The 24,965-nt window shown below is 49.9% G+C and overlaps 1 protein-coding gene and 1 pseudogene across 1 annotated transcript; both read left to right on the top strand.

Moving 5' to 3' along the window:
- Positions 1 to 244: 244 nt before the first annotated feature.
- Positions 245 to 3,095, top strand: LOC128849272 (39S ribosomal protein L38, mitochondrial-like; annotated as a pseudogene).
- Positions 3,096 to 15,290: 12,195 nt separating this feature from the next.
- Positions 15,291 to 21,938, top strand: LOC104057888 (MAD2L1-binding protein-like). Its single transcript, XM_054050204.1, is given in 5 exon segments — positions 15,291 to 15,344; positions 15,413 to 15,645; positions 17,398 to 17,512; positions 21,409 to 21,883; positions 21,886 to 21,938. Coding segments are annotated over 5 exon segments (930 nt in total).
- The last annotated feature ends 3,027 nt before the right edge of the window (positions 21,939 to 24,965 follow it).

Genomic DNA, 24,965 nt, shown 5'->3' with positions numbered 1-24,965 from the left:
GCTGGAGCCATCATACCCTCTCGTCCTCACAGGGGGGGCGCTGCGCCCCCATCGGGGAGGAAAGCAGAGAATAAAGAACCCATTTCTCAGCTGTGGCGCCCTCTTTCTCTTTAAAACTGCGTTTCAGTGCACGATCCCTGGAGCTGCGGGTCGCGGGGGCATTCCATTCATGGGGGGCGCGGGGGCCATTCCCAAGGCCCGACATCAGCCTGCCAGGTGAAAGAGAGGCTGCGGGCAAAGAAAAGTTAAGGAAAGGAAAAGATCCTGTAGGAGAATCACCAGGATTGCGGAGATGGAAAGAGCAGCAACGGCTCCGGGCTGGTGGTGCCCCCACAACTCCATACCTGCCCTGGCCACTGGGTCCCGGTCACCTCCTGCAGCGTTTCTCTCTCCCAGAAGTGCTGATCCCCCTCGATGAAGTCGGAGCGGAGTGGGAGAAGACCAGCGGCCCCTTCCACAAACAGCGCATGGCAGAGCACTGCGGGATATTCTGTGACTTGTTCAAGGGGGCCACGTTCACCCCCTGGGTCTCCCCGAGGGTGGAGTACAACCAAGAAGATGAGCACTTCATGCCAGTCTACTACGGGAATGTGGTGACTCCATCGGAGGTGTGTGAGGGGGGCTGGGAACAACCTCCACCTCAGGGGAGCCTCCGTGGGTTTGTCAGATGCTTCTGATGGGCGTTGAGCGTTCTGGGGGGGTTTCTTTTGGAGGGTGTTTCCTCTGTGATGAAGGAAGCACATTTAAAAAACACATTAAGGACCTGAGCTTTGCCACAGGATTGTTGTCCATGGCAGGCTGCAGTTAATGCCACGGGGGCTCACCTGGTGGAACCGGATTACTTGGTGGTGGCTGTGCCTTGGAAATCATGACCTGGTCTTATTAGAGCTCTTTGTGTTTCTTGTTTAGGCTTCCAGTCCCCCTGCAGTGTCGTATGAGGCAGATAAAGGCTCCCTCTGCACTTTGTTGCTCACAAATCCAGATGAGTAGCGGGTTCTTTAAAAAGACCTTGTTTAAACAGAGTTGTTTCACTCTGCCTTTGTTTAGGTTCTGTATCTTCTGGCTGCACAGCATAACCTAATAAGGTGTGTTGCGTGTGCAGGAAAGGTTGTAGCCTCTTCAGATCTCCAGCAGTTGAGAGATGAGGCAGTGACACAACAGGACCTGCGCCACCATGTAGGGGAAGTGATTCCCTGACTCCCATCTTTTGTTGATCCCTAAAGCGTTCCTCCACTCAGTAGGCTGCCTAGGAGATGGGTTAGCAGACACTGCCTTGAGAAACCAAAGGAACAGCAGAGGGAAGCAGTTGATCAGGAAGTCCTTTTAATCTTGCAGTCACGTCTGTGGAGTTCTTTGCTCCTCATTTTAATCTCTGTCCTAAAAGACTGAGTTACTTTTCCAGTCGGAAAGGAATGCTGGGAGGTTTCGAGCTGCCCCCTCCATTCAAACAGAGTCTGAACCTTCTCACTTTGGGGCCGATGCAAACTCCAGGCTGTCCCTGAGTCCCCTTTCCCTGCTGTGTGCGTTTGCAGATGGACGTTTAAGAGAGACAGACTCAGAGTACCTGCACTGGCTGGTGTGAGTACTGCGCGCCAGAGCTGCGTGCTGCTCAGCTCAGGTTCAGCCCAGGAGGAGCGGGCAGAGGCTCCTCCAACAGAGCTGGGAAGTTGTTGGCCAAGGCAGTTCTGTGGCTTTCTCTGTGCTTCTGCTGTGAGCTGCTTTACTCCCGTGTTCTGGGTCCTGCTAACGGTGCAGCAGTGCCAGATGTTGCTGCTGTGTGGCATTAAAGCACTGGATAGGGTTTTTCTTCCAGGGAAAGCAGCCCTGCTGTCTGTCCCTTTGTCACACAGGGCGTAAGTCATGTCAAAACGTACCACGGAGGGATTTGCAATCCCAGGTGAACCTGCAGGCCCCGGTGGAGGGGAATGGGTGGATGTACAGTGAAGTAACTTCTTTGTGTTCAGGACGAACGTCCCAGGCAATGACATCACGTCGGGTAGGGAGATCTGTCATTACTTGCCCCCTTTCCCTGCCATGGGAACTGGCCACCATCGCTTCATCTTCCTCCTCTTCAAGCAAGACCGCCTCAGATTTCGGCAAGGACCTTCGGCCGAAGCCATGGTAATTCAGGCTCCCACTGGGCAGTTTCACACTTGCTTGGCTGTTATTGCCTGTTATGACAGGCTTGTCACTGCTGTAGGACAGCAGTTCCTTTTAACCTGCAAGGTTGTTCAGGACCACTTTGAGTTCGCATGTTGCTTGAAGCCACAATCCCAGCCCTGCAAGCGCTACCGAGTCCTGCTGCTTTGAACCAGGCTGTTAAGAGTGGTTTGCCCTGCCCCAGGCAGAGCTGTGCACACAGCTGGAGGGGATGGGGGAGTTTCTTTTGCGGACTTCCTTTTCCACCTCTGTTGTATAGACTCTGGGATGATGTGGGAAATAGTTGCCTACCAGGATGCTGCAGGACAAGAGGTTCACCTCAGCTCTTGTGTTTGCGTCCATTTCCAGCACAGCCTCAAGATGCGAAGCTTTAGCACGTTTGACTTCTACAGAAAGCATGAGGGATGTAATGACTCCAGCAGGGCTGGCGTTATTCCAGTGTCAGTGGGGACAGCTCTGTTACCTGGGTCTTCCATCCAGCTGCTCAGTAAGAACATGTGGCGGGGATGCTGTGACGGGCCCAAAACGTGCGGGGGCAGTGAACTGAACTGTGGCTGGAGGCTCGTGCCTAGTCCTGGCACTTGTTTAGGATCTGTTGCAGCACAGCACGGGTAATTCGTGAGCCGTCCTCCACCAGACTCTCAGCAGTCTGAGGAAACAACCTCTAAAGGGCTATTTGGAATGAGCCTTTTAAAACGTTACAGAGAAGCCTTCAGCCTGGCGTGCTTGACCAGCTGTGGCTTGAGGGCCTGGAAATGGCCTGGCATTTGGACCCGAGATGTGTTACTAATGCTCTGTATCACCCCTTGCAGATATGAGGGAGCCTGTGTTTGAATTCGTGTGGCCGCCTGTTTACCATCCTCCCACGCCACCAGCCGCTGAGGTACCTGGGCAGATACCGAGACAGCGAGGAGCCCACCTACGGCATTTACTAGGGGCATGGCCCCCTCCCAAGGGGATGATGGCCGGGCGGATGGGGCTGCTGGCTTCCCTGCATTCAAGCAGCTCTGGAGCCCCCTGTGCCTCTGTAAGGAGATGGCAAAGTCAGCCCCTCAGCTCCAACTCCCTTGTGTTGGTACACAGCGGGAGCGACAGTGGGAGCGACAGGCGTTCGCTGTGCTGGCAGCTGTGTTGTGGGCAAAGGGCTCCTTGAAGAGGACGTTCACAGGTGAAAGCAGGCTGGAATCTTGCTGCTGCTGCTGTGGCAGAACCGATCAGTAAGGGAGGCAGGGTTGAGTCCCCAGAGATGCCCAGCTTTGCTTCTCCGCAAGGATCACGGTTCTCCTTTCGCCTGTTTGTGCAACGAACGGAGCCAGGCAGCCTGGATTCCCTCCGCTTCTAGCGCTGCAGTTCAGGACTGTCAGCTTTCATTCGTGCAGTCCTCTTAAAGAGGTGGCTCTGATTAAACACACTATGAGTGATGCTGGCGGTGCTGCCTTGTCTTTAGTGGGAAGAGCTTAGTATCCCAGCCAGCTGGTGCAGAGCTGGGGAGCTCGGCAGGATGCAGAGAGGAGGATGGCTGTTCCTTTCGCTGAGGCCTCTTTCCCCTCGTGGATGTTGTAGGACAGAAAGAGTGCAGCTACGCAGGAGGTAAATATACGCAAGGTCCATGTTTGTGGAGCTGGATTTTCCCAACTACCCAAGCATGGGGGCCTCGGTCTCCTTCCCCTTGCTCCGTGGACAGCACGTGTCTTGTGCGGAGAGGTGGGGCAAATGCAGAGCCACAGAGCTGCCGGGGCTGGGGCAGATGTGCAGTGGTGACCTGGCACTGCTGCCACTGCCACTCCTGCACCCTCACTGTGGAGAGACTCTGCTTTCTGCTCTGCTCTGCAGGGCTCTTCCGCATACCAGTTCGCATGTTTAACTTCCAAATACCAGTGTGTTTTCCTCCTGATGCAGCTGTCTGTTCCCAGCTCTGGTTCCTCCCTTACTCAGGAAATAAGAGCCTCTGACAAACAGCTGGAGTGCTTGCTCGAGCAATGGGGCAGCCGTTGCTCAGGGCTGTTACCAGCTCTGCCTGAGCTCTGATGTCTCCTTCTGCCCCAAAGGATTCTGTGGCTGGGTGTCCACTGGGTTGGGTGAGCTGGTGAGGTGAGCGGTGGGAGCAGAGGCGCCCTGTGGTTCTAGGCAGACACACGGCTCGCGTTATGCTCCTCTGAGCTTTGACTATTTCATCAGAATTCACAGACTGAATCCAGAGAAATGTTTTGGGTCTGGAGCTATGTTGGGACATGCAAGGAATTGTGACAGATCCCAGGGCACCTCCCGAGTCCAGCGGGGATGGCTCTGCGCCTGCCTGTGACAGGGAAACTGCTCCGGTCCCCAGCAGCCTGCTGATCACACACACACAGAATCACACAGAATCACCAGGTTGGAAAGGACCCACTGGATCATCGAGTCCAACCATTCCTAACACTCCCTAAACCATGTCCCTCAGCCCTTCATCCACCCTTTCCTTAAACACCTCCAGGGAAAGCGACTCGACCACCTCCCTGGGCAGCCTGTTCCAGTGTCCAATGACTCTTTCTGTGAAGAATTTTTTTCTGATATCCAACCTGAACCTCCCCTGGCAGAGCTTCAGGCCATTCCCTCTTGTCCTGTCCCCTGTCACCTGGGAGAAGAGGCCATCTCCCTCCTCTCCACAACCTCCTTTCAGGTAGTTGTAGAGAGTAATAAGGTCTCCCCTCAGCCTCCTCTTCTCCAGGCTAAACAACCCCAGCTCTCTCAGCCGCTCCTCATAAGACTTGTTCTCCAGGCCCCTTCACCAGCTTCGTTGCTCTTCTCTGGACACATTCCAGAGCTTCAACATCCTTCTTGTGCTGAGGGGTCCAGAACTGAACACAGTATTTGAGGTGCGGTCTCACCAGTGCTGAGTACAGAAGGAGAATAACCTCCCTGGACCTGCTGGTCACACAGTTTCTGATCCAAGCCAAGATGCCGTTGGCCTTCTTGGCCACCTGGGCACACTGCTGGCTCATGTTCAGTCGGCTGTCAACCAGCACCCCCAGGTCCTTCTCTTCCGTGCAGCTCTCCAGCCACTCTTCCCGCAATCTGTAGCACTGCATAGGGTTGTTGTGCCCCAAGTGTAGGACCCGGCATTAGGTCTTGTTAAACCTCATGCCATTGGTCTCGGCCCAGCGGTCCAGCCTGTTCAGATCCCTTTGCAGAGCCTCCCTACCCTCCAGCAGATCCACACTTCCTCCCAGCTTAGCGTCATCTGCAAACTTGCTGAGGGTACACTCAGTGCCTTCATCCAGGTCATTGATAAAGACATTGAACAGGGCTGGACCCAGTACGGAGCCCTGAGGAACCCCACTTGTATCTGGCCTCCAGCTGGAGTTAACTCCATTGACCACCACTCTCTGGGCCCGGCCATCCAACCAGTTTTCAATCCAGGACAGTGTGCTCCTGTCCAGGCCAGAGGCTGACAGTTTTTGAAGCAGAATGCTGTGAGAAACTGTGTCAAAGGCTTTACTGAAGTCCAAGAAGACTCCATCCACAGCCTTTCCCCCCATCCAGTAATCGAGTGATTTTGTCATAGAAGGTGATCAGGTTAGTTTGGCAAGATCTGACCTTTATAAACCCATTGTTGACTGGGCCTGATCACCCGGTTCTCTTGCATGTGCTTCATGATAACACTCAAGATTACCTGTTCCATGACTTTCCCCGGCACTGAGGTGTGGAGAGTTTTTGTAGAGACGCGGCTTGAGGAGAAGGGACTTGAGAAAATACAGCTGGTGAAATAATCGCAGCCTCGTACAAGGCCACAGTCTCCTTGAGCAAGAAGTTAGGCGATAACAGGAGATAAAAACAGGAGCTAGAAAAACCACAAACATCCTAGGAATGTAGCAATAGAGGCAGGGCTGACACTCTGTATTGGACCAATGATGAGCCTTACTTTGCCAATAGTATGAGCCTTATTAATGCTATTATAAAAGCATGCCTATCGTATCAATAAATTGAGACTTGGTTGATCATCATCGGATGTGCTTGTCTCCCGTCGACTCCGTCAAATGGTGACCCCCGACCGACCGGACACCACGGATGACTTCATCAAATGGTGATCCCTGACATGCCAGAGCAAAATGCAGGCATTGAACCACGGACGAGAGACGACACGGTAAAGGTTCAGGTTCTGAAGCAGCCAGGACGGCAATAAGCGCGAATAAAAGAAAAGTGACCGTATAAGACGAGCCTGAGGACGCGCCGTGCTCCAGGGTGACCGTATAGACGGGCCGGCCAATACGTGCTGCCGAGACCTTGAGGGGCTGCAACAGCGCTGATTAAATTAGGTATGGAAAGGCAAGCAGCATATAATTTGTTTACCGCTTTCCTGGAAAAGCGGCAGGTAAGGGAATAGATTTGCAGAAGGAGTTAACGAGGTCTTTTAATATATGGCATGCTAAAGGCATATTCATAAATCTGCATACCGTACATGAGCTGACAGAGTGGCGAAAATTCGGAGATGTGTTGTGGGAGGCTACATTACAGGATGATAAGACAGCAAAAAAGTTGGGAAAGCTATGGAGGGTGGTACATAACGAGCTTTTTACAAGCATCAGGCAGAAAAGAAAGCAGCTGAGCAAGCATCTGCTGCTCACACAAAAAATAGAAACTATGAAAGAGAATGGTCCCAAAACTATCCCTTTGCCCTCTACGGTCACGCAGGTAGCTTACCTCCCCCGCGCCACCGCCTTCTGGCTCTGGCTCAGAGGCAGCTTCTGAGCCGTCCGCATCCCCCGAAGAGCAGGAGCCGTCCGCACCCCCGAAGAGCAGGGGCCACAGCTGAAAGCGCCCCCGGCCGTTCTCCCTCTGGGCAATGAACCAACTCCTGGGGCGGAAAGCGAGCTAGAGGAGTCATTGCCAGGGAGCGCAGGAGAGAGCTTGGCTGCGCTTGCAAAGACGGCTTGGAAAGGGGAGATGACTGTGCGGTTAATGCAGCAGCACAGCTAGCATGCCCGGTGATCTTCCAGGCTCAGGGCAGGTGGAGGACTGATGGCAACAATTACTGCCCTTGATTGGAATAATTGCTGTCCAGTTGCGATCTTACAGTCAGCCAGTTTGGGGGTTGAACAATGTGAGCCAGTAAAGCAGATGTTAGACTACATATGGGCACTCAAGTGCTTCTGCCCTCTGATTGTAGAGGAATAGCAAAGTTAATATTTACACAGCATCAACAGCTTTATTTAATGCACATTGGCAAGCGATTGTTAACGAATGCTTGGCAGTACAGAGGCAGCCAGCAGATCCTCTCATGGAGTGACAGCTGATGAGCTTATGGGGCTGGGAGTGTTTCTCCGCACGGGAAGCTCAGGCTATGGTGGGACCAGACAAGTGCCGAGAGGCTATGAGATTGGTCAGATTGGCTATAGATAAGGTAAAAGAACCTGGAGGAGTACCCCATATATAGGGAATCAAGCAGGGTCGGGAAGAACCATTTGGTGCATTATAGATAAGGCTGCTGCTGCAATAGAGAAAAAGCAGGGGTACCGAATACACGCGAGGGCACTGCTAAAACAGTGCACTCTTCAAAATTGCAATCAGGCTACACAGAGTGTGATTAACACCTTGGGTGCAAATTGGACCAATAGAGGAGGCATTAGAAAGGATGGCTCAAATGCCGTTAGGATCACAAGCATTTTTAGTAGATGCTATTAAGCAGCTGGGGCTGAGATTACAGGAACAGGCCAAGGCTTCACAAAACATCAGGTGTTAGCTGCTCTCGCAACCCTTCAAGCATTTAGCTGCAGCTGATTCGGCTCCATCTGGAACTGTACGCGATGCTACAGATGCGGATGCATGGGTCACATGCGCCGAGAATGCCAGGCTACAGGGATATGGTGCCGAAAGTGCCGTTCAGATACTCCACAATACGGGTGCTTGTCAGCAGAGGTCGGGAAACTCCGGCAGAGAGCGCAATATCGCAGTGTGACCGCGCTCAGACACAACTCGCCGCTGCAGCTCAACCGACCTTCTCTGCCTCCAGCCTGCCACCACAGGGAGCCTCGGGCTGGACTTGGCAGCAGCAGTAGAAATCCCGCTAATGACATCACACCCACAAAGATCCAACAGGAATTAAAGGAACCTATGTCTATACAAGGTCGAGCGGTGGGTGCACTGCTATTAGGATGATCGTCTGCCTCTATGATTGGATCTATTTGTGTACCTGGTATTATTGATGTGGACTTTACTGGAGAAATTATGATCATGGTGCATACTCCTTTTCCACCCATTCAAATTAATAAGGACAGAGAAATTGCTCAATTGGTACCATTGGAGCAAAGACAAAAGAGAGAAAGCTATAAGGGAACAAGAGAGGGAAGAAAAAGTTTCGGATCCACTGGCGGCCTGACCTTGCTGACTTTAAATCTTAATGAAAGGCCCAAGAAAACCGTGAGGTGGAATATCAAGGACAAAAGAGGTCATTTTCAGGCCTTTGGACACTGGGGCTGATTCCAGCATTATTAAACCCTAATTGCTGGCCTCCACATTGGCATTTACAACCGGCTGCCACCACAGGACCGGGGTTGGGGTTTAACCCTGGCAGTCGTTCCCCTTCTATCAAGGTGAACATTGATGGAAAACAATTAACAGCTACTTTCTCGGTAGTCCAATGCCACCTACGTGCAGTGCCTTATAGGGCGGGACATTCTGGCCCAATTTGGGAGTGATGCTAACCAATGAGCACCCCTTTGGGGTAGTGGCTGTTGCCTGGACTTTCCCGATACCCATTACCTGGAAAAACCAGCTGTCCGGTGTGGGTTAAGCAATGGCCTTTAAAATGGGAGAGTCTCCAGCGTGCTCATGATCTAGTGAAGGAGCAATACGAACAGGGGCATCTGTGACTATCCACAGCCCCTGGAACACTCAATTTTTGTGATCAAAAAGAAATCAGAAAGTTTCATTTGTTACATGATTTGCGTACTGTCAATGCCCAAATGGAACCCATGGGGGCTTTACAACCAGGATTACTTAATCCCGCAATGATTCCTAAGGATTGGCCACTACTAATTATTGATCTTAAAGCCTGCTTTTTTACTATTGCCCTTCATCCACAAGACATGATGCGATTTACATTTACATTGCCTGCACTTAACAGGGAGGGGCCGGACCAAAGATTTGAATGGACGGTACTCTCGCAGGGAATGCGCAATAGTCCTACTTTATGCCAAATTTATGTTGACTCTGCATTACAGCCCCTGAGAAAGAGATGGCCAAATGTAGTGATTTATCACTATATGGATAATATATTTTTTGCCCAACCAAAACCTTTTACTGAACAGCAAATTCAGGAGATACGGACTGCCTTGGCACAATTTTCCCTTGTTATAGCCCCTGAGAAAATTCAAAAAACAGCTCCGTGGAAATATTTGGGATGGACAATGTCGGAACAAATAGTTAAACCCCAGAAGCTACAACTGCAAACAAAACTCACAACTCTGAATGAGGCTCAAAAGTTACTGGGCGATCTTCAATGGTTAAAACCGATTGTTGGAATACCGAATGAACTGCCGGACGAATTACTCCCACTTCTGCAAAGGCACGAACCCAGCAAGTCCGATCCGTGTTACTCCAGAACACAGCACACTCTTCAGAATATAATGGACTGCGTTACACAGGGGCAAGTCCATCGGCGAGATCCAGAATTATCCATAGGACCTTGACGATCTGGAAACAGTCCCAACTACCTCCTTGGGGCACTGACTCAATTGCAAAAGAAAAACGGGGGAGATAAGGGTATTGGAGTGGATTTCCCCACGTTACAACAAACCAAAACTCTGTTTCAAAAGGTCGAAATGCTAGCGGATTTAATAAAGAAAGGCAAGGAGAGAATGCTACAAGTAGCTGGAAACCGAGCCAGCAGTAATCAGGATGCCAATTAAAAAGGATACCTTGGACTGGTATACTTGTGTAATAGCGAGGAGCTGCAGGAGGCACTTTTAGGTGCAAGCTGCCCCATTGAAACAGAAAAGCTCCGGCAGGCGCCAGTTCAATGGATTGGGGAATGGAATTGGATCACTCGTCCAAAACGAGAAAATTCCCCTATCGCAGATGCTCTTACGGCATTCACAGATGCTGGCAGAAAATCCAGAACTGCTGCAATAACATGGCAAGAAACGGGACTATGGAAACATCAGATTTTACAAGCAGAAGCCGCAGACAGTCTACAGACTATGGAACTTTTAGCAGTAGTATGGGCAATATCACAGCTAAGAGGACTACTGAACATCGTAACAGACTCTTTGTATGTTGCTGGGGTCGTAGCTAGAATTGAAGATGCCTCTATAAAAGAGGTGCAAAACCGGAGGCTGTATGAGTTGTTGGTTCAGTTAAAAAAAGGCTACAAGGTTAAGGGAGCACGCTTATGCTGTGATTCATATTAGAAGCCATAAATGGGAAGTTGGCTTGGGTGAGGGTAATGCTAGAGCAGACAGAGTAGTGTCTGTGGCTCAGGGCACTCCACTGCCAGGCCAGCTGCTAGCCAGAGAAGCTCACTCTATATTTCACCAAAATGCAAAGGGCTTGCACCGAGAGTTCAAAATCACAATGGCAGAGGCGAAGGCCATAGTTAGAGCCTGCCCGATTTGCAGCCATCACAATGGAGGTGGTGGTCTAGGCCTAGGGGTAAACCCACAGGGACTACAATCAAATGAGTTACCTCCGTCACTGAGGTGAGACTGACAGGCCTGTAGTTCCCCGGGTCCTCTTTGCAACCCTTCTTGTAGATGGGCACAACATTAGCCAGCCTCCAGTCCTAGTTGGAACTTCCCCAGTCAGCCAGGACCACTGGAAGATGATGGATAGGGGTTTGGAAAGGACATCCGCCAGCTCCTTCAATACTCTTGGGTGGATCCCATCCAGCCCCATAGACTTGTGGGAGTCTAGCTGGGCAAGCAAGTCTCTAACCGCCTCCTCTTGGATCATGGGAGCCTCATTCTGCTCCTCTAACTCTTGGGTTTGTAAACAGAAGGAACAACTTTCTTTGCTATTAAAGACTGAGGTGAAGAAGGCATTAAGTACCTCAGCCTTGTCCTTATCCCCTGTCACTGTTATTCCTTCTGCATCCAATAGGGATTGGATATTCTCCCTCGTCCTCCTTTTCCTGTTAATGTATTTGTAGAAAGACTTTTTGTTGTCTTTCACAGACTTAGCCAATTTGATTTCTAGTTGGGCCTTGGCCCTCCTGACTTTTTCCCTGCCACGATCTCACTTCCTCCCTGTAGTCCACCCAAGATGCATGTCCCTTTCCTCCAAACCACATAGAGCTTCTTATTATTGACACATCTTGAGATCTCCCTGCTCCACCAAGCTGACTTTTCCTCCCACCGGCTCCTTTTCCGGAACACAGGGATGGCTTGCTCTTGAGCTGCTAGGATTTTCATTTTTTCAAGAGCGCCCAGCCCTCGTGGGCTCCCTTGCCCTGAAGGACTGTCTCCCATGGGAATTTGCCAACCAACCTTCTGAACAGGCCAAGTCTGCCGTCTGGAAGTTTAATGTGATAGTTTTGCTAGTCCCCTTCTTTGTCCCACCTAGAACTGAAAACCCTATCATCTCATGATTGCTTAGTCCCAGGCGTCCTCCAACCGTCAACTCCCCAACAAGACCTTCTCTATTCGCAAACAGCAGGTCTAGGAAGGCACCCTCCCTGTGGTTCACTAACCAGTTGTGCGAGGAAGTTGTCTTCCATGCACTCCAGGAACCTCCTAGACTGTTTCCTTTCTGCTGTATTGTAACTCCCAGCAGACATCCGGAAAATTAAAGTCACCCACAAGGACAAGAGGCAGAGATTTAGAGACTATCCCCAGCTGTTTATAGAAGAGCTCATCAGCTGCTCTTCTTGGGCTGGGTGGTCTGTAACAGACTCCTATCACAAAGTCTGCCTTCTTGTGGGCTCCTCTGATTTTAACCCATAGGCACTCGGTCCCATCCTCACAGTAATCCAGCTCACAGAGTATCAAAGCACTCTCTGACATAGGAGGGCTACCCCGCCTCCTTTCCTACCCTTCCTGTCCCGCCTGAAGAGTTTATATCCCAATATAGCTGTACTCCAGTTATGTGAGTCATCCCACCACATTTCTGTGATGGCAATGACATCGTAGTCACCTTGCCCTGCAACAGCTTCCAGCTCCTCCTTCTTATTGCCCATTCCAGCTCCTCCTTCTTATTGCATTCTTATAAATGCACTTCAGCTGGGCTGATGAACCTTCAGCCCTTGTAAAGGGAAGAGAGTTCATTCTCGATTGACTGGTCCTTGGAATAACTAATTCCATAGACCCAGTTTCATCCTTACTGTCCCCCACTTGTACTCGCCCTCACTTGCCCTGTGTGGTGTACTGGTGGTCCTCTCCAGCACACCATTCTCAGTCGCTGGTGTCACTTCCAGGCTCATTCCCAACTAGCCTGGTCTCCTCCCCTTCCCCCTTCACATCTAGTTTAAAGCTTTATTTAAGAGCCTAACTAGATCTTTAGAGATAACTTTAGTCCCCCTTGGAGACAAGCATGACCCATCACTAGTAAGAAAACCTGGGGGTGGGTGGGTCACCCCATGATCAAAGAAGCCAAAGCCTCTCTCCTCACACCAGGCTCGGAGCCTAGGCATTAATCAGCTGTTTGTCCCTGACCTCCTGTTCCATATTCCTTAATATTGGGATAGAACTAAACACCACTTGTGCTCCAGAGCCCTCCATCATCCTCCCTAAAGCCCTGAAGTCTCTTTTGATGACTTTCAGCTTTCCGCGCTGTAAGTCATCATTACCTATTTGAAATACTAGCAGGGGATAGTAATCCGTTTCCTTCACCAAGGAAGGGAGTTTTCTATTGATGTCCCTCACTGATGCCCCCGGCAAGCAGCAGACCTCCCTGTGGAGCGGGTCCGGTCTGCAGATGGGTCTCTCCACTCCTTTCAGAAGGGAATCCCCTAAGACTATCACTCTCCTCTTTTTATTGACAGAGGATGAGCTCTAGCGCAACGCAGACACCCTCCCTGCTCGCCCTCGCCTCTGTGGGTGACGGCAAGGCAGTACGTGCAGGGAGGCTGCTGAACCCCACAAAGCGAGGCTGTCCAGCCATTGTTCAGCTGCTTGGGAGCATGCACGCAGGTGATAGGACGTCTGCGAGGGGAGGGAGATAAGGTTTGGGACTGGAAGGCTCGAGCTGTTCTCATGGAAGTGAACTGAATAAAGATAAGGTGAAGGGATGTGGTGCATGAGCAGCACCATCACCTCTGGGCACAAGACTCCACCTTTGCTGGGGTGGATGGCCCAGAAGACATCATTTTTGTGCTTTGGAGTGTGAGAGTGTTGCAAGGAACTTGGTGGGAAAAGGAGCGGTGGGCATGCACAGTTAATGTGTGAACATCAGGAACTGCAGTTTAAAATGGAAAGACGCAAGGGCAGAATGAGGCCCTGGCCAGCTGCTGGTATGTGGCGCAGCCCTCTCACTGCAGAGGGAAGGTGGCATGGATGCCTCCTCTCTGCCATTTCCTGGGCTGTTGAATCCCCCGTGCGCTGTGCTGAGGCCTCTGCCAGGGGCGCTGCCGGGCTTTGCTAGGGGACCCAGCCCTGGCGGGGGTGATGGTGCCAGGAAGTTCCCTCGATGGGCCTAAAGGGAGTGAAATCGGATTATACCTTGTGCCTGTGTAAATGCATGCATGGAAACACTCATTACTCTGAACCTTGCCCACCTTGGGCGCGTATCCCTGTGCTACTGGCAAGAAGGCACCCACTGGCCATCCCTTTGAGCACATGCGGACTCCAAGCCCTGACCCGTCTATGGTCTTAGTTATCACCATCTTATCCTCCTCTGCACAGCTGAGCTTCCATTTCCCCTGCTTCTTTCCGTGGCTTCTTTTCTTCATCACCCCGAACCCCGGCACGGGCAGGATGGCATCGCCTGCCTTACAGAAGCTAGAGGAGAAGCAGACGTGCTCCGTCTGCCTGGAGGTGTTCAGGGTGCCCGTGACCTTGCCATGAGGGCACAACTTCTGCAAACGCTGCATCAGCGGCCACTGGCACAAGGAGCAGCTGGTGCCAACCGGGGCTGAGAGGGGCTACAGCTGCCCCCAGTGCCACAGGGGCTTCACGCAGTGCCTGGAGCGGGACAAGAATGTCACCCTGTGCAGCGTCATGGAGCTGGCACGGATGGGGAGGTGCAGGTCTTGGGCACCAAGAGGTGCGAGGTGGCCCACGGCGAGCTGTGCTCGCAGCACAGGTGCCCGCTGGAGCTCTACTGCTGTCGCTGTTGAGACATGACACGGTGATGTGGAAGCAAGTTTCTTTATTGAAGTTACAGGGCTGGCCGGCCGGTGCTTGATCTTACACGCACCTCTTATACCCTTTATTAACACACGCGTCTCCGCATGATTGGATTAGCTTATACATAAACGATCTGTGAATGGATGGTACTACTTTCATGCCATGGTCCTATATTGTCTGCCCACTTCCCCATCCCATGATCTCCTTCCAGGTGCATTAAGCAGGGGTCCTCAGCCTGCTGTGGACCCCCACATACTGTGAGGATTGAATGGCGGTGTGTCTGCTGCATCTGCACCATCCAGCAATGCCAGGGCACCAACTGGTTGCTCTTTGAGGAGGAGCGCTCTAAAAAGCAGGTAGGAGTGATGGGTGGCCGTGGATGAGCAAGAGGAGCCGTGGCAGTTTGAGCACCGCACGGCATCCACCTCAGCTGTCCTGTGCTCTGCTGGGGGTACATGGATGTGCTTCCCCTGTGCTGAGCTGTGCCCAGCCTCAGCTGAACAGGGGCCTGGCATGGGCCACCATCCCCCAGCTGCTCCCTGAGAAACTAGGTGTTTGTCAGAAGCAGCAGAGAGCTGGGTAAAGCCAGCAGCACTGGATGAACGGGGGTCATAGGTGTTTGTGAGCCCTGATCTGGAGGAAACAGCTAAAAAGTGGGTGAAAGACAGCACAGGTTTTTCACTTCTCAGTGACCCTGGATGCAGCCTCTGCCCTTCCCAAGCCTTTTCCTTCCCTATGAGCCTTGTTCCAAAGCCCTGGGAGGGCTTCTGGGCTGGGTGGGCAGTGGCATTCTGCTCTGCAAGGCAGTGGTGCCTCCTTTTGCAGGCCCTTTTTTTAAAGAGTCTCTGTAAAAAGCCCATTGAGGAATCGGAGAGGATGGAGCAGGAGATGCAGGAGCTGGAAGAGCGAACACACAGTATCAAAGTAATGGTGAGGCCACCCCCATGCCAGGCGCGTGGGTGGGAGCATGCTGGCTCTCACAGCTTTCCCCTGTGCAGGAGTCCTCAGAGGTGCTCAAAATGGGGATACTGAGTAAATTTGTCATCCTGAGGGAAGCCCTGGAGAATTTCCAGTGCCGGATGGTAGCCAGGATCGAGCAAGAGCAGGCAGCAGCACTGGAGCTCATGGGGGAGAACTGGAGCCTCCTGAAGGACCACCTGGATGTCCTTGGCCAGCACAAGGAAAGGGCTCAGCGCCTGCTCGCTGCCCTGACCACAGGACTTTTCTCCAGGTACCATTGTTTTGTGGAATCAAACCCTATAACCCAAAATGAGTTATAAAGCAGGTATGTTTATTTCCAGCACTGGGGTGCAAGGGTGTTCTCCTCCTAGCTTGCACACTGCATGACTTAACAAATAGCTACTTATAGTGTAAAGACATGCATAGTTATAAGCGCCTATTACATATTCATAACCTTTCCCTGCTTTGCATCATAATTAGTTCTGGAAGGTTCGCTCCAGTCTTGCGCCTGCATAGTGCCTCCTGGTGGTCGTGGGCCGGGGTCTTAGGGATGAAGTAAGATGTCTTCCTCAGGATGAAAAATTTTTTCGCCTTCAACTGTATGCAGGCACAGTCCCTTGGGTTGTTTTCCAGCTTTCTACATTCCAATGCCAACTTATCATTACAGTTCTGCTAGTCGGCTCTTGTCGGAGTGGGAGGCGGACCCGGAGTAACGATGGAGTCTCAATATGAGTATGATCGTTCTCCTTTATTCATACACCTTACACTTCTTATATACTTATCCCAATAGTGCATGTGCTAACAAACAAATCCTAATTGGTTATGTCCCGCTGTTCACGCGCCTTATGCTGTCATGCAACTGGCCAGACGCTCTTGAGCACGCGAAAGGGGCAGATACAAGGTTCTCATCACAACTCTTCAGGACTTTCCCGCGCTGGATTCCACATTCCTGAATTCTACTCCCTTTTATCTTATCTCAAGGTCAGGCCTAGCTACAGACAGCAAACCCTGGATTGTTCACTGCTATAAAATCATGAGCCATCCTTCTGCAGGCTCTCTTTTGTTATCAACTTCCAAGGCCTTCAAGGCCATTTCTGATGTGCAGAGCAAGTTCCATTGTTCCAAAGTGAGCATTCCAAACCCCCCTGCCTGCTTTCACTCATCAGAAGAGTGGCTAGAAAGCTGCCTGGAGGAGAAGGACTTGGGGGTGTTGATTGACAGCCGACTGAACACGAGCCAGCAGTGGCCCAGGTGGCCAAGAAGGCCAATGGCATCTTGGCTTGGATCAGAAATGGCGTGGCCAGCAGGTCCAGGGAGGTTATTCTGCCCCTGGACTCGGCACTGGTGAGACCGCACCTCAAATACTGTGTTGAGTTCTGGGCCCCTCAGCACAAGAAGGATGTTGAGGTTCTGGAGTGTGTCCAGAGAAGAGCAATGAAGCTGGTAAGGGGGCTGGAGAACAAGTCTTATGAGGAGCGGCTGAGAGAGCTGGGGTTGTTTAGCCTGGAGAAGAGGAGGCTGAGGGGAGACCTTATTGCTCTCTACAACTACCTGAAAGGAGGTTGAGGACTGGAGGGAGCTGGGCTCTTCTCCAAGGTGTCAGGAGACAGGACAAGGGGGAGTGCCCTGAAGCTTCGCCAGGGGAGGTTCAGGTTGGATATCAGAAAAAAAAATTCACGGAAAGGGTCATTGGGCACTGGCAGAGGCTGCCCAGGGAAGTGGGTGAGTTGCCATCCCTGGAGGGATTTAAAAGACAGGTAGATGCGGTGCTCAGGGCCATGGTCTAGTGGTTGATAGGAATGGTTGGACTCGATGATCCTAGAGGTCTTTTCCAACCTAGTGATTCTATGATTCTATGCACCTTAAAGTATTCGAATGTATAAAAGTAGCACGAGCCGCCTTCTTTTCTCTAGGCTAAACAGGTTCCCTTGGCTGCCTCTCATAAGGCTGGTTCTCCAGCCCCTTCCCCAGCTTCATTGCCCTTCTCTGGACACGCTCCTGCCCCTCAATGCCTGTCTTGTAGTGAGAGCCCCAAAACTGACTATAAGCCTGAGAAGGCCAGTGGCTTCCTGGCCTCTGTCAGAAACCGCTTGGCCAGCAGGACCAGGAAAGCAATTATGCCCCTCTACTCAGCACTGGTGAGGCGGCATCTCCAATACTTTGTTCAGTTTTGGGGCCCAGGGATTCAAGGAGGGCTGAAGAATTGTAAACAGGAAGCATATGCTACAAAACTTTATAACTTTTATTTTTCTTTTAAAAATGTTGCAGGTTTTATAAATTACAAAGCGCTTCTCACTACTATTTAGATATTCAAAGGTATGAACATAGTAAGATGGATGAGGTAGGAGCTCATCAGTGACATTGAGATTGGGGACAGACTGGACTGCGGTGGTCACACATTGGTGGAGTTCAAGATTCTGAGGGTTGTGGGACAGGAGATGAGTGTAGTCAGGACCCTACATTTTAGGAAAGCAAACGTCCAGCCTTTCAAGGACTTGGTCAGTAGGACCCCCTGGGATATGGCCCTTGGGGACAAGGAAGCAGAACAGAGCTGGCAAATATTTAAGGATGCTTTCCATAAAGCTCAAGAGTGCTCAGTCCACATTGTAGGAAATCACGCAGGGAAGGGAAGAGACCAGCGTGGCTGAGTCGAGACCTGCCGATCAAACTGAAGAGCAAGAGACAACTGCACAGGCAGTGCAAGCAGGGACAGGGAACCTCGGAAGAGTACAGGGATGCTGCCCGGTTGTGTAGGGATGGGGTCAGGAAGGCCAAGGCACAGCTGGAGCAGAACTTGGCAAGGGAAGCAGAGACTAAGCGAAGGTGTTCTACAAATATGTCAACCAGAAAAGGAAGGTTAAAGAAAGCACACCCTGACTGATGGATAAAAATGATGACTTCGTATCAAAAGATGAGGAGAAGGCTGAAGTACTCGACAGCTTTTTTGCCTCAGTCTTCACTGACAACCGCTCTGCTCACCTGTCCTGAGTCAACAGGGGAGTAAAGCCCCTCCCACTGTAGGGGATGATCAGATTTGTGACCACTTGAGGAACCTGAACATGTCTAAGTCTATGGAACCTGATGAGGTGCATCTATATTTAAGATATTCAGCCAGATCCACAACTGTTGTCATCTCTGTAGCTTTTCTGTAGTTAATGAAAATTTCCTGAGATGGCTGACTCATCAATGTGTGTACGTGTCTGAGCTGATATTGTGTTTCACTCCCTCCCCAAGTGCAGCTCATGTTCTTCCCTGTCTGCATAGTTAAGGCTAGAAGTGTTTTAATAATTGTAAGTTGCAACATGGTTGGGTGTTTTAGATTCACAAAATAATTACTGTATTGAGATAAATGAGATCAAATGCCAAAGGTCAAGGAGACAATTATCCCAGGATAAAGGTATTACTATATTTAAGAGAACACTGGCAGTTTTTTTTCCAAAAGATTATACTTCTGCTCGCTACCTTCCTTGGTTAGCTAGTAAAACCTTTCTACAGTACGTGTGGACAGGTTTTCAAAAACTGTTCCTCCGTATTTCCTCAAATACGGCTTTAGAAATGTTTACCATGTCTTTCTGCCTTGCCAGTTCAGCTAATATATATATCTACATAATATACTTATTTTTTTTACCTTTAAATCCATTTTTCCATGGATTAAAAAAATTGCTGTTTCTTCACTCTGAAAACTTAAATTAAATGAAGAATTCAACGGCTTTTGTATCTCAAGAAAGATAATTTCCGTATGCTCTCAATATGGGTAGGAAGTCCACTCATTCGTTAGCTTTGATGGATTGACTGCTTGTACAAAGCTTTAGTGCAACTCTTCTGACCTAGACTAACTTCAGTGTGCTTTTCAGGTAATGTCATTTTTATCTCTTGAGAATATAGCAGAGCTAACTGAAAGAAGCGATTTGATAGCTCAGCAGAAGAGAAAATAGAAAGCCTTATCTTACTGTAAGCAAAGCATCCTCTGACAGCAAAGGAAAACTTTTTCTGCAATAGCTAAGTAACTAATTGGGCAATAACATAGTCTCTCAAATACACACAGAGAAATATCTTCTTTGGTCAATTTGGATCTAAACAAAAAGATTAACAAAACCCCCTCCATCTGCTCTGAATTTGCTTGTGACCCTACATATCCTGCCTAGAAATCCACTCTCGAGCCTTGCAGTATATGGCATTTGGTTTACCACCAGTCTCAAAGCTTCTGAGATCTCTGGAACATTTTGGGCAGCAGCTGTAGGCCTGGAGCAGTGGAGGTAATGATACCAAGTCATAGCTTGCAGTTTTCAATTCCTTCTCAATCTGCTTTCACAGCAGGAAAGATCTCATCGGCTGCACTTTTTCTTCTCTCTTTTTTTTTTCATTTTTTTTTACTTTAGCTGTTAACTGATGCACTGCTTGAACAATCTTTTGCTGCTCATAGCCCTAAAATGTGAATGTATTATTGAATTATTTGTATATGGCATGAGGATTCAGCATGCTATCTGAAATAAATCATCTGTTTTGCTGGTATGGTGTTAAGTCTATGTACTGAGGGTACTTTTCCACTTGGCAGATTGCAAATAGCTGTAATGTTAGACCGGTCCTTGGTACCGGTGCTTTGGTTCTTGGCCCAAAGACCTATCAGTTGCTATTCTGGAGCTAAGTTGATCCTGGAACAAGTCCTAGTAGCTTGGACGTGAGGACCCACACTGTGAAGCCACGTGAATTCAGCGGTGGTATGTGTCTTTTTTTTGTGATATCCAGCCTGAACCTCCCCTGGCAAAGCTTCAGGGCACTCCCCTTGTCCTGTCCTCTGTCACTTGGGAGAAGAGGCCAGCTCTCTCCTCTCTACAACCTCCTGTCAGGTAGTTGTAGAGAGCAATAAGGTCTCCCCTCAGCCTCCTCTTCTCCAGGCTAAACAACCCCAGCTCTCTCAGCCATTCCTCATAAGACTTGTTCTCCAGCCCCTTCACTAGCTTCGTTGCTCTTCTCTGGACATGCTCCAGGGCCTCAATATCCTTCTTGTGCTGAGGGTCCCAGAACTAAACACAGTATTCAAGGTGTGTTCTCACCAGTGCCGAGTACAGAGGGAGAATAACCTCCCTGGACCTGCTGGTCACACAGTTTCTGATCCAAGCCAAGATGCCATTGGCCTTCTTGGCCACCTGGGCACACTGCTGGCTCATGTTCAGTCAGTTGTCAACCATTACCCCCAGCTCCTTCTCTTCTGTGCAGCTTTCTAGCCACTCTTCCCCCAGTCTGTAGCACTGCATAGGGTTGTTGTGCCCCAAGTGCAGGACCCGGCATTTGGTCTTGTTAAACCTCATGCCATTGGCCTCGGCCCAGCGGTCCAGCCTGTTTAGATCCCTTTGCAGAGCCTCCCTACCCTCCAGCAGATCCACACTTCCTCCCAGCTTAGTGTCATCTGCAAACCTGCTGAGGGTGCACTCAATGCCTTCATCCAGGTCATTCCTTCTGCATCCAATACGGACTAAATATTCTCCCTAGTCCACCTTTTCTTGTTAATTTATTTGTAGGAAGATTTTTTTATTATCTTTCACAGATTAAGCCAATTTGATTTCTAGTTGGGCCTTAGCCCTTCTAATTTTTTCTCTGCATGATCTCACTTCCTCCCTGTAGTCCATCCAAGACGCCTGCCCCTTCTTCCAAAGCTCATAGACCTTCTTCTTCTTTTTGATGTGTCTCAAGATCTCCCTGCTCCACCAAGCTGGCTTTTTCCCTCGCCGGCTCCTTTTCTGGAACATAGGGATGGCTTGCTCCTGAGTTGCTAGGATTTCATTTTTTAAGAGCGCCCAGCCCTCGTGGGCTCCCTTGCCCTGAAGGACTGTCTCCCATGGGACTCTGCCAACCAACCTTCTGAACAGTCCAAAGTCTGCCCTCTGGAAGTTCAATGTGACTGTTTTGCTAATTCCCTTCTTTATCCCACCTACAACTGAAAACTCTATCATCTCATGATTGCTTAGTCCCAGGCATCCCCCAACCGTCACATCCACCACAACATACCTGCTTTATAACTCATCTTGGGTTATAGGGTTTGATTCTGCAAATCGCACCCTCCCTAGAACTGGCAAGCAAGAAATGGCAGCAGCTGCTGACAGACTTAGAGGGAGTGTTCTGGCACATTGAAGTAATGTTCAGTTTGACACTGGTTCCTCGGGTTCTTTTCGTACTTGGAGGCAATGTTATGAGCCCCAAGGAGCTCTATGAGCTCAACTTGGAGAGTCTCTGTGAGGAGAGTGCTGAGGAGAGCCTTGAAACTGCATCCTGTGTTTGCAAACTTTTTCACTCCCTCTTTGTTGCAGATGCCTTCAGTGAACTCGAGGACCTGCCTGTCGTGGGCACTGTTGTCATGCTCCCAGGGCACCGCAGTTGTGTTGGTGACAGGTTCTGGCCCAGGCTCAACTATAAAGTGCCGACGCGAGGGAGGAAACTGACCGTGAACTTGTCCTGTGATGGAGGCATCAACGTAAGTGATGCCTCATCTCATCACCCTATGGCTTCTACTTGGGAGACTACGTCTGGTTTCAAGGACCAGTGACCCTCAAAGGCTTTCAGGAATGACCTATGCTCTCTGTGCAACTCTAGTGGAATATTGAATGACCTTTGGTGCTGCTTTAAGGGACACTGACTATCAAATGCAGCCACATATTCTTGTCTGTTTGGGTGTCTTCTCCAGGGAATCTCCTGTCTTCCTACAGCTCAACCCTGTTCCTCTGTCCTCACTTCTGGAAGTGTTGATGAAAGCAAATACCCATTAAGGCACAGCTGCACACCCCCCCCACACACACAGAGTGATTCTATAGGGACGTGAGTTGTGGCACAGGAGATGAATTGCTGTGTGAGGAGTAAAAGTTTCCTGTTGTGTGCTTACTGACTTAGCAAATACTGGAGACAGTCTTCTCTCTCCTGGCTGTTTCTCTGCTAACGAGTACTATGTTAGCTGATTGTTTGGGGCTCTAGATTGTGTGTGTGAATACACTTGGCCTTTGCCATCACTGTTCTTTGTCTATCCTGCTTCTGTAAAAGGAGAACTTTCCCTGCAGGCTGATCAGGCCTGAGGACTCAAGAGTTTGCCCATCTCACTGAGAAAATTAACTTCCCTGAAAATCCTAAAATGCCATGTTCCACATAGGGGAAGTCAAACTCTACCAAGCTGTAACAGAAAGAACAATTACAAATTCTAAGCATTTATGCCACTTACATGACTATTATTTTCTGTGCCCCTTCCCCCACCACCACCCCCCCCATGGTCTCTTGTGTTTTCAACTGGCAGCAAAAATGTTTGACGTGATTGAGAGCAGCGTGGCGGTGAAGAACTTGGGGTGCTGGTTTGTGAGAAGCTCAACATGAGCTGGCAATGTGCGCTTGCAGCCCAGAAAGCCACCTGTGTCCTGGGCTTCATCCAACGCCATGTGTCCAGCAGGGCAAGGGAGGGGATTCTCCTGCCTCTGCTCCACTCTGGTGAGACCCCACCTGGAGTCTTGCATCCAGTTCTGGAATCCTTGATAAAAGAAGGTTATGGATCCATTGGAATGGGTCCAGAGAAGGCCATGGAGATGATCAGAGGGCTGGAACGCCTCTGCTGTGGGGACAGGCTAAGAGAGTTGAGGTTGTGCAGCCTGGAGCAGAAAAGGCTCTGGGGAGACCTTAGAGCATCTTCCAGTCTGGAAGGGGGCTCCAGGAAAGCTGGGCAGGGACTTCGTCCAAGGACCTGGAGTGATAGGGTGAAGGAGAATGGCTTTAAATTGGAAGGTGATTAGATGAGATCTTAGGAAGAAACGTTTTCCTCTGAGGGTGGGGAGGCCATGACCCAGGTTGCCAAGAGAAGTCATGGATGCTCCCTCCTTGGAGGCATTCAAGGCCAAGTTGGATGGGGTTTCGAGCCCCTGATCCAATGGGAGGTGTCCTTGCCTATGGCAGGGGTTAAGAACTAGATAGGCTTTGAGGTCCCTTCCAACCTGAACCAATTTATGATTCCATGATTCTGTGACTGGAGGACATTCATGGTCCCTTCCAATCCAAACCATTCCATGACTCTATGATTCATGATAATGGTCAATGCCCTCTACAGTGCTTTGAAAAATCCATTATCTGTACATACCAAGCTATTAAAAGATAATACATTATAGGAAAGAGAAGTCTAGTAACTAGACATGATTTTTTTTGTGTTGTGAAGGAGGCAGGTAGCTGTTGAATTAACAGCAAGTGGTAAGTAATTATTTGACTACCTCTTTAGACCGAGTGAGCTCGGTGTCTGCAATCCTACCTTAGGAATCTGTTAATTGTTTTTAAGCAGTCCTTTCAGGAGAGCATCCAGGTTTTTTTATAACTTGCAGTGTTGTGTTTTAAAATTGCTGACGTGCCTGCAATGTGAGAGGTACAGCTGAGTCCACAAAAGGGACTAAAGGAAGGAAAATCATAGAATCATGGAATGGTTTAGGAGGGAAGCGGCCTTAAAGCCCACCCCGTTCCACCCCCTGCCACAGGCAGACACACCTCTCACTGGTTCAGGGGGCTCCAAGCCCCATCCAACCTAGCCTCAAACCTCTCCAGGGATGGGGCAGCCATTACTTTTCTGGGCAATGTGGGCCAGGGCCTCCCCACCCTCACAGGAGAACTATTTCTTCCTTAGATTGAAGATCTAGATCTCCCCTCTGTCATCTTAAAACCATTCTCCCTCATCCTCTCCCTGCACTGAGAAAGAGCCTGCAACAGTGTTAATGATTTTTGCATTTGTAAAAGAGGGAGTGGGATTTTGCTTGCTGAATTTGTAAACTAGTTATTGAAAAGAGAAACAGCACAATTGAGACTTTAAAACTAGGGAGAAATCTCATTAAGTCTAATGGTTTTAATGAACATTTGTTACTAAAACTTACTCTTTCCTGGTGCCCCCTTTTAAAGAAAATATAAACAAATCCAGTAGAGAGGTGAACATAATAGAATAATTCTAATAAATTTGCCCATCATTGTAATAGCAGAACAGGTTCCAAACTGGGAGTGTGGTTGCTGCATCAGGAATAGAGTGAGAATGGTGAGGCACAGGAATCTGTGCAGTTGTTTTGGGAGACAGACTTGAAGAGCTAGAAGGCACAGTGGACGAGCAGCAGAATAGAGTTAACATGAATTGCGTGGTTCTAGGGGAGAGGTAGTTGCAGAGCTGTGGGAATGTTAGACGAATGACTACATCGCCATGGAAAAAACAGACGTTGATGAGGCTGGAATTACACTAAATGTGGGTGGTTTTTTTTTTCTAAAACACTGACCTTTGCTGTCCCTTTGCTCTTCATAGGTTTCCCAAATAGCTGCTGGTTGCAGCACCAATGGCCTGCTGCTAGTGGTTCCCTGGGCAATGTTTGCTGGTGGCTGCTCTCTGAGCTCCAAGGAGCAGCGGTGTTGTAAGCCTGAGTGCGTCCATGGTGACCAAACAGGCAATGTCACAAGAGCAGCCCTGCAGTGACGTTCTCGGAGCCATTTCAGCTCCCAGCTTGGCCCTGGATGAAGCCCTGAGCAACTGGATCCAGTGGGAGGTGTCCCTGACCATGGCAGGGGGCTGGAACTGGGTGGGCTTTGAGGTCCCTTCCCACTCAA

Source organism: Cuculus canorus, chromosome 27, assembly GCF_017976375.1.
Source record: "Cuculus canorus isolate bCucCan1 chromosome 27, bCucCan1.pri, whole genome shotgun sequence".
Classification (NCBI taxonomy): domain Eukaryota; kingdom Metazoa; phylum Chordata; class Aves; order Cuculiformes; family Cuculidae; genus Cuculus; species Cuculus canorus.
Note: the sequence above shows the minus strand (reverse complement) of the source record. Positions and strands in the feature narration are given on the sequence as shown.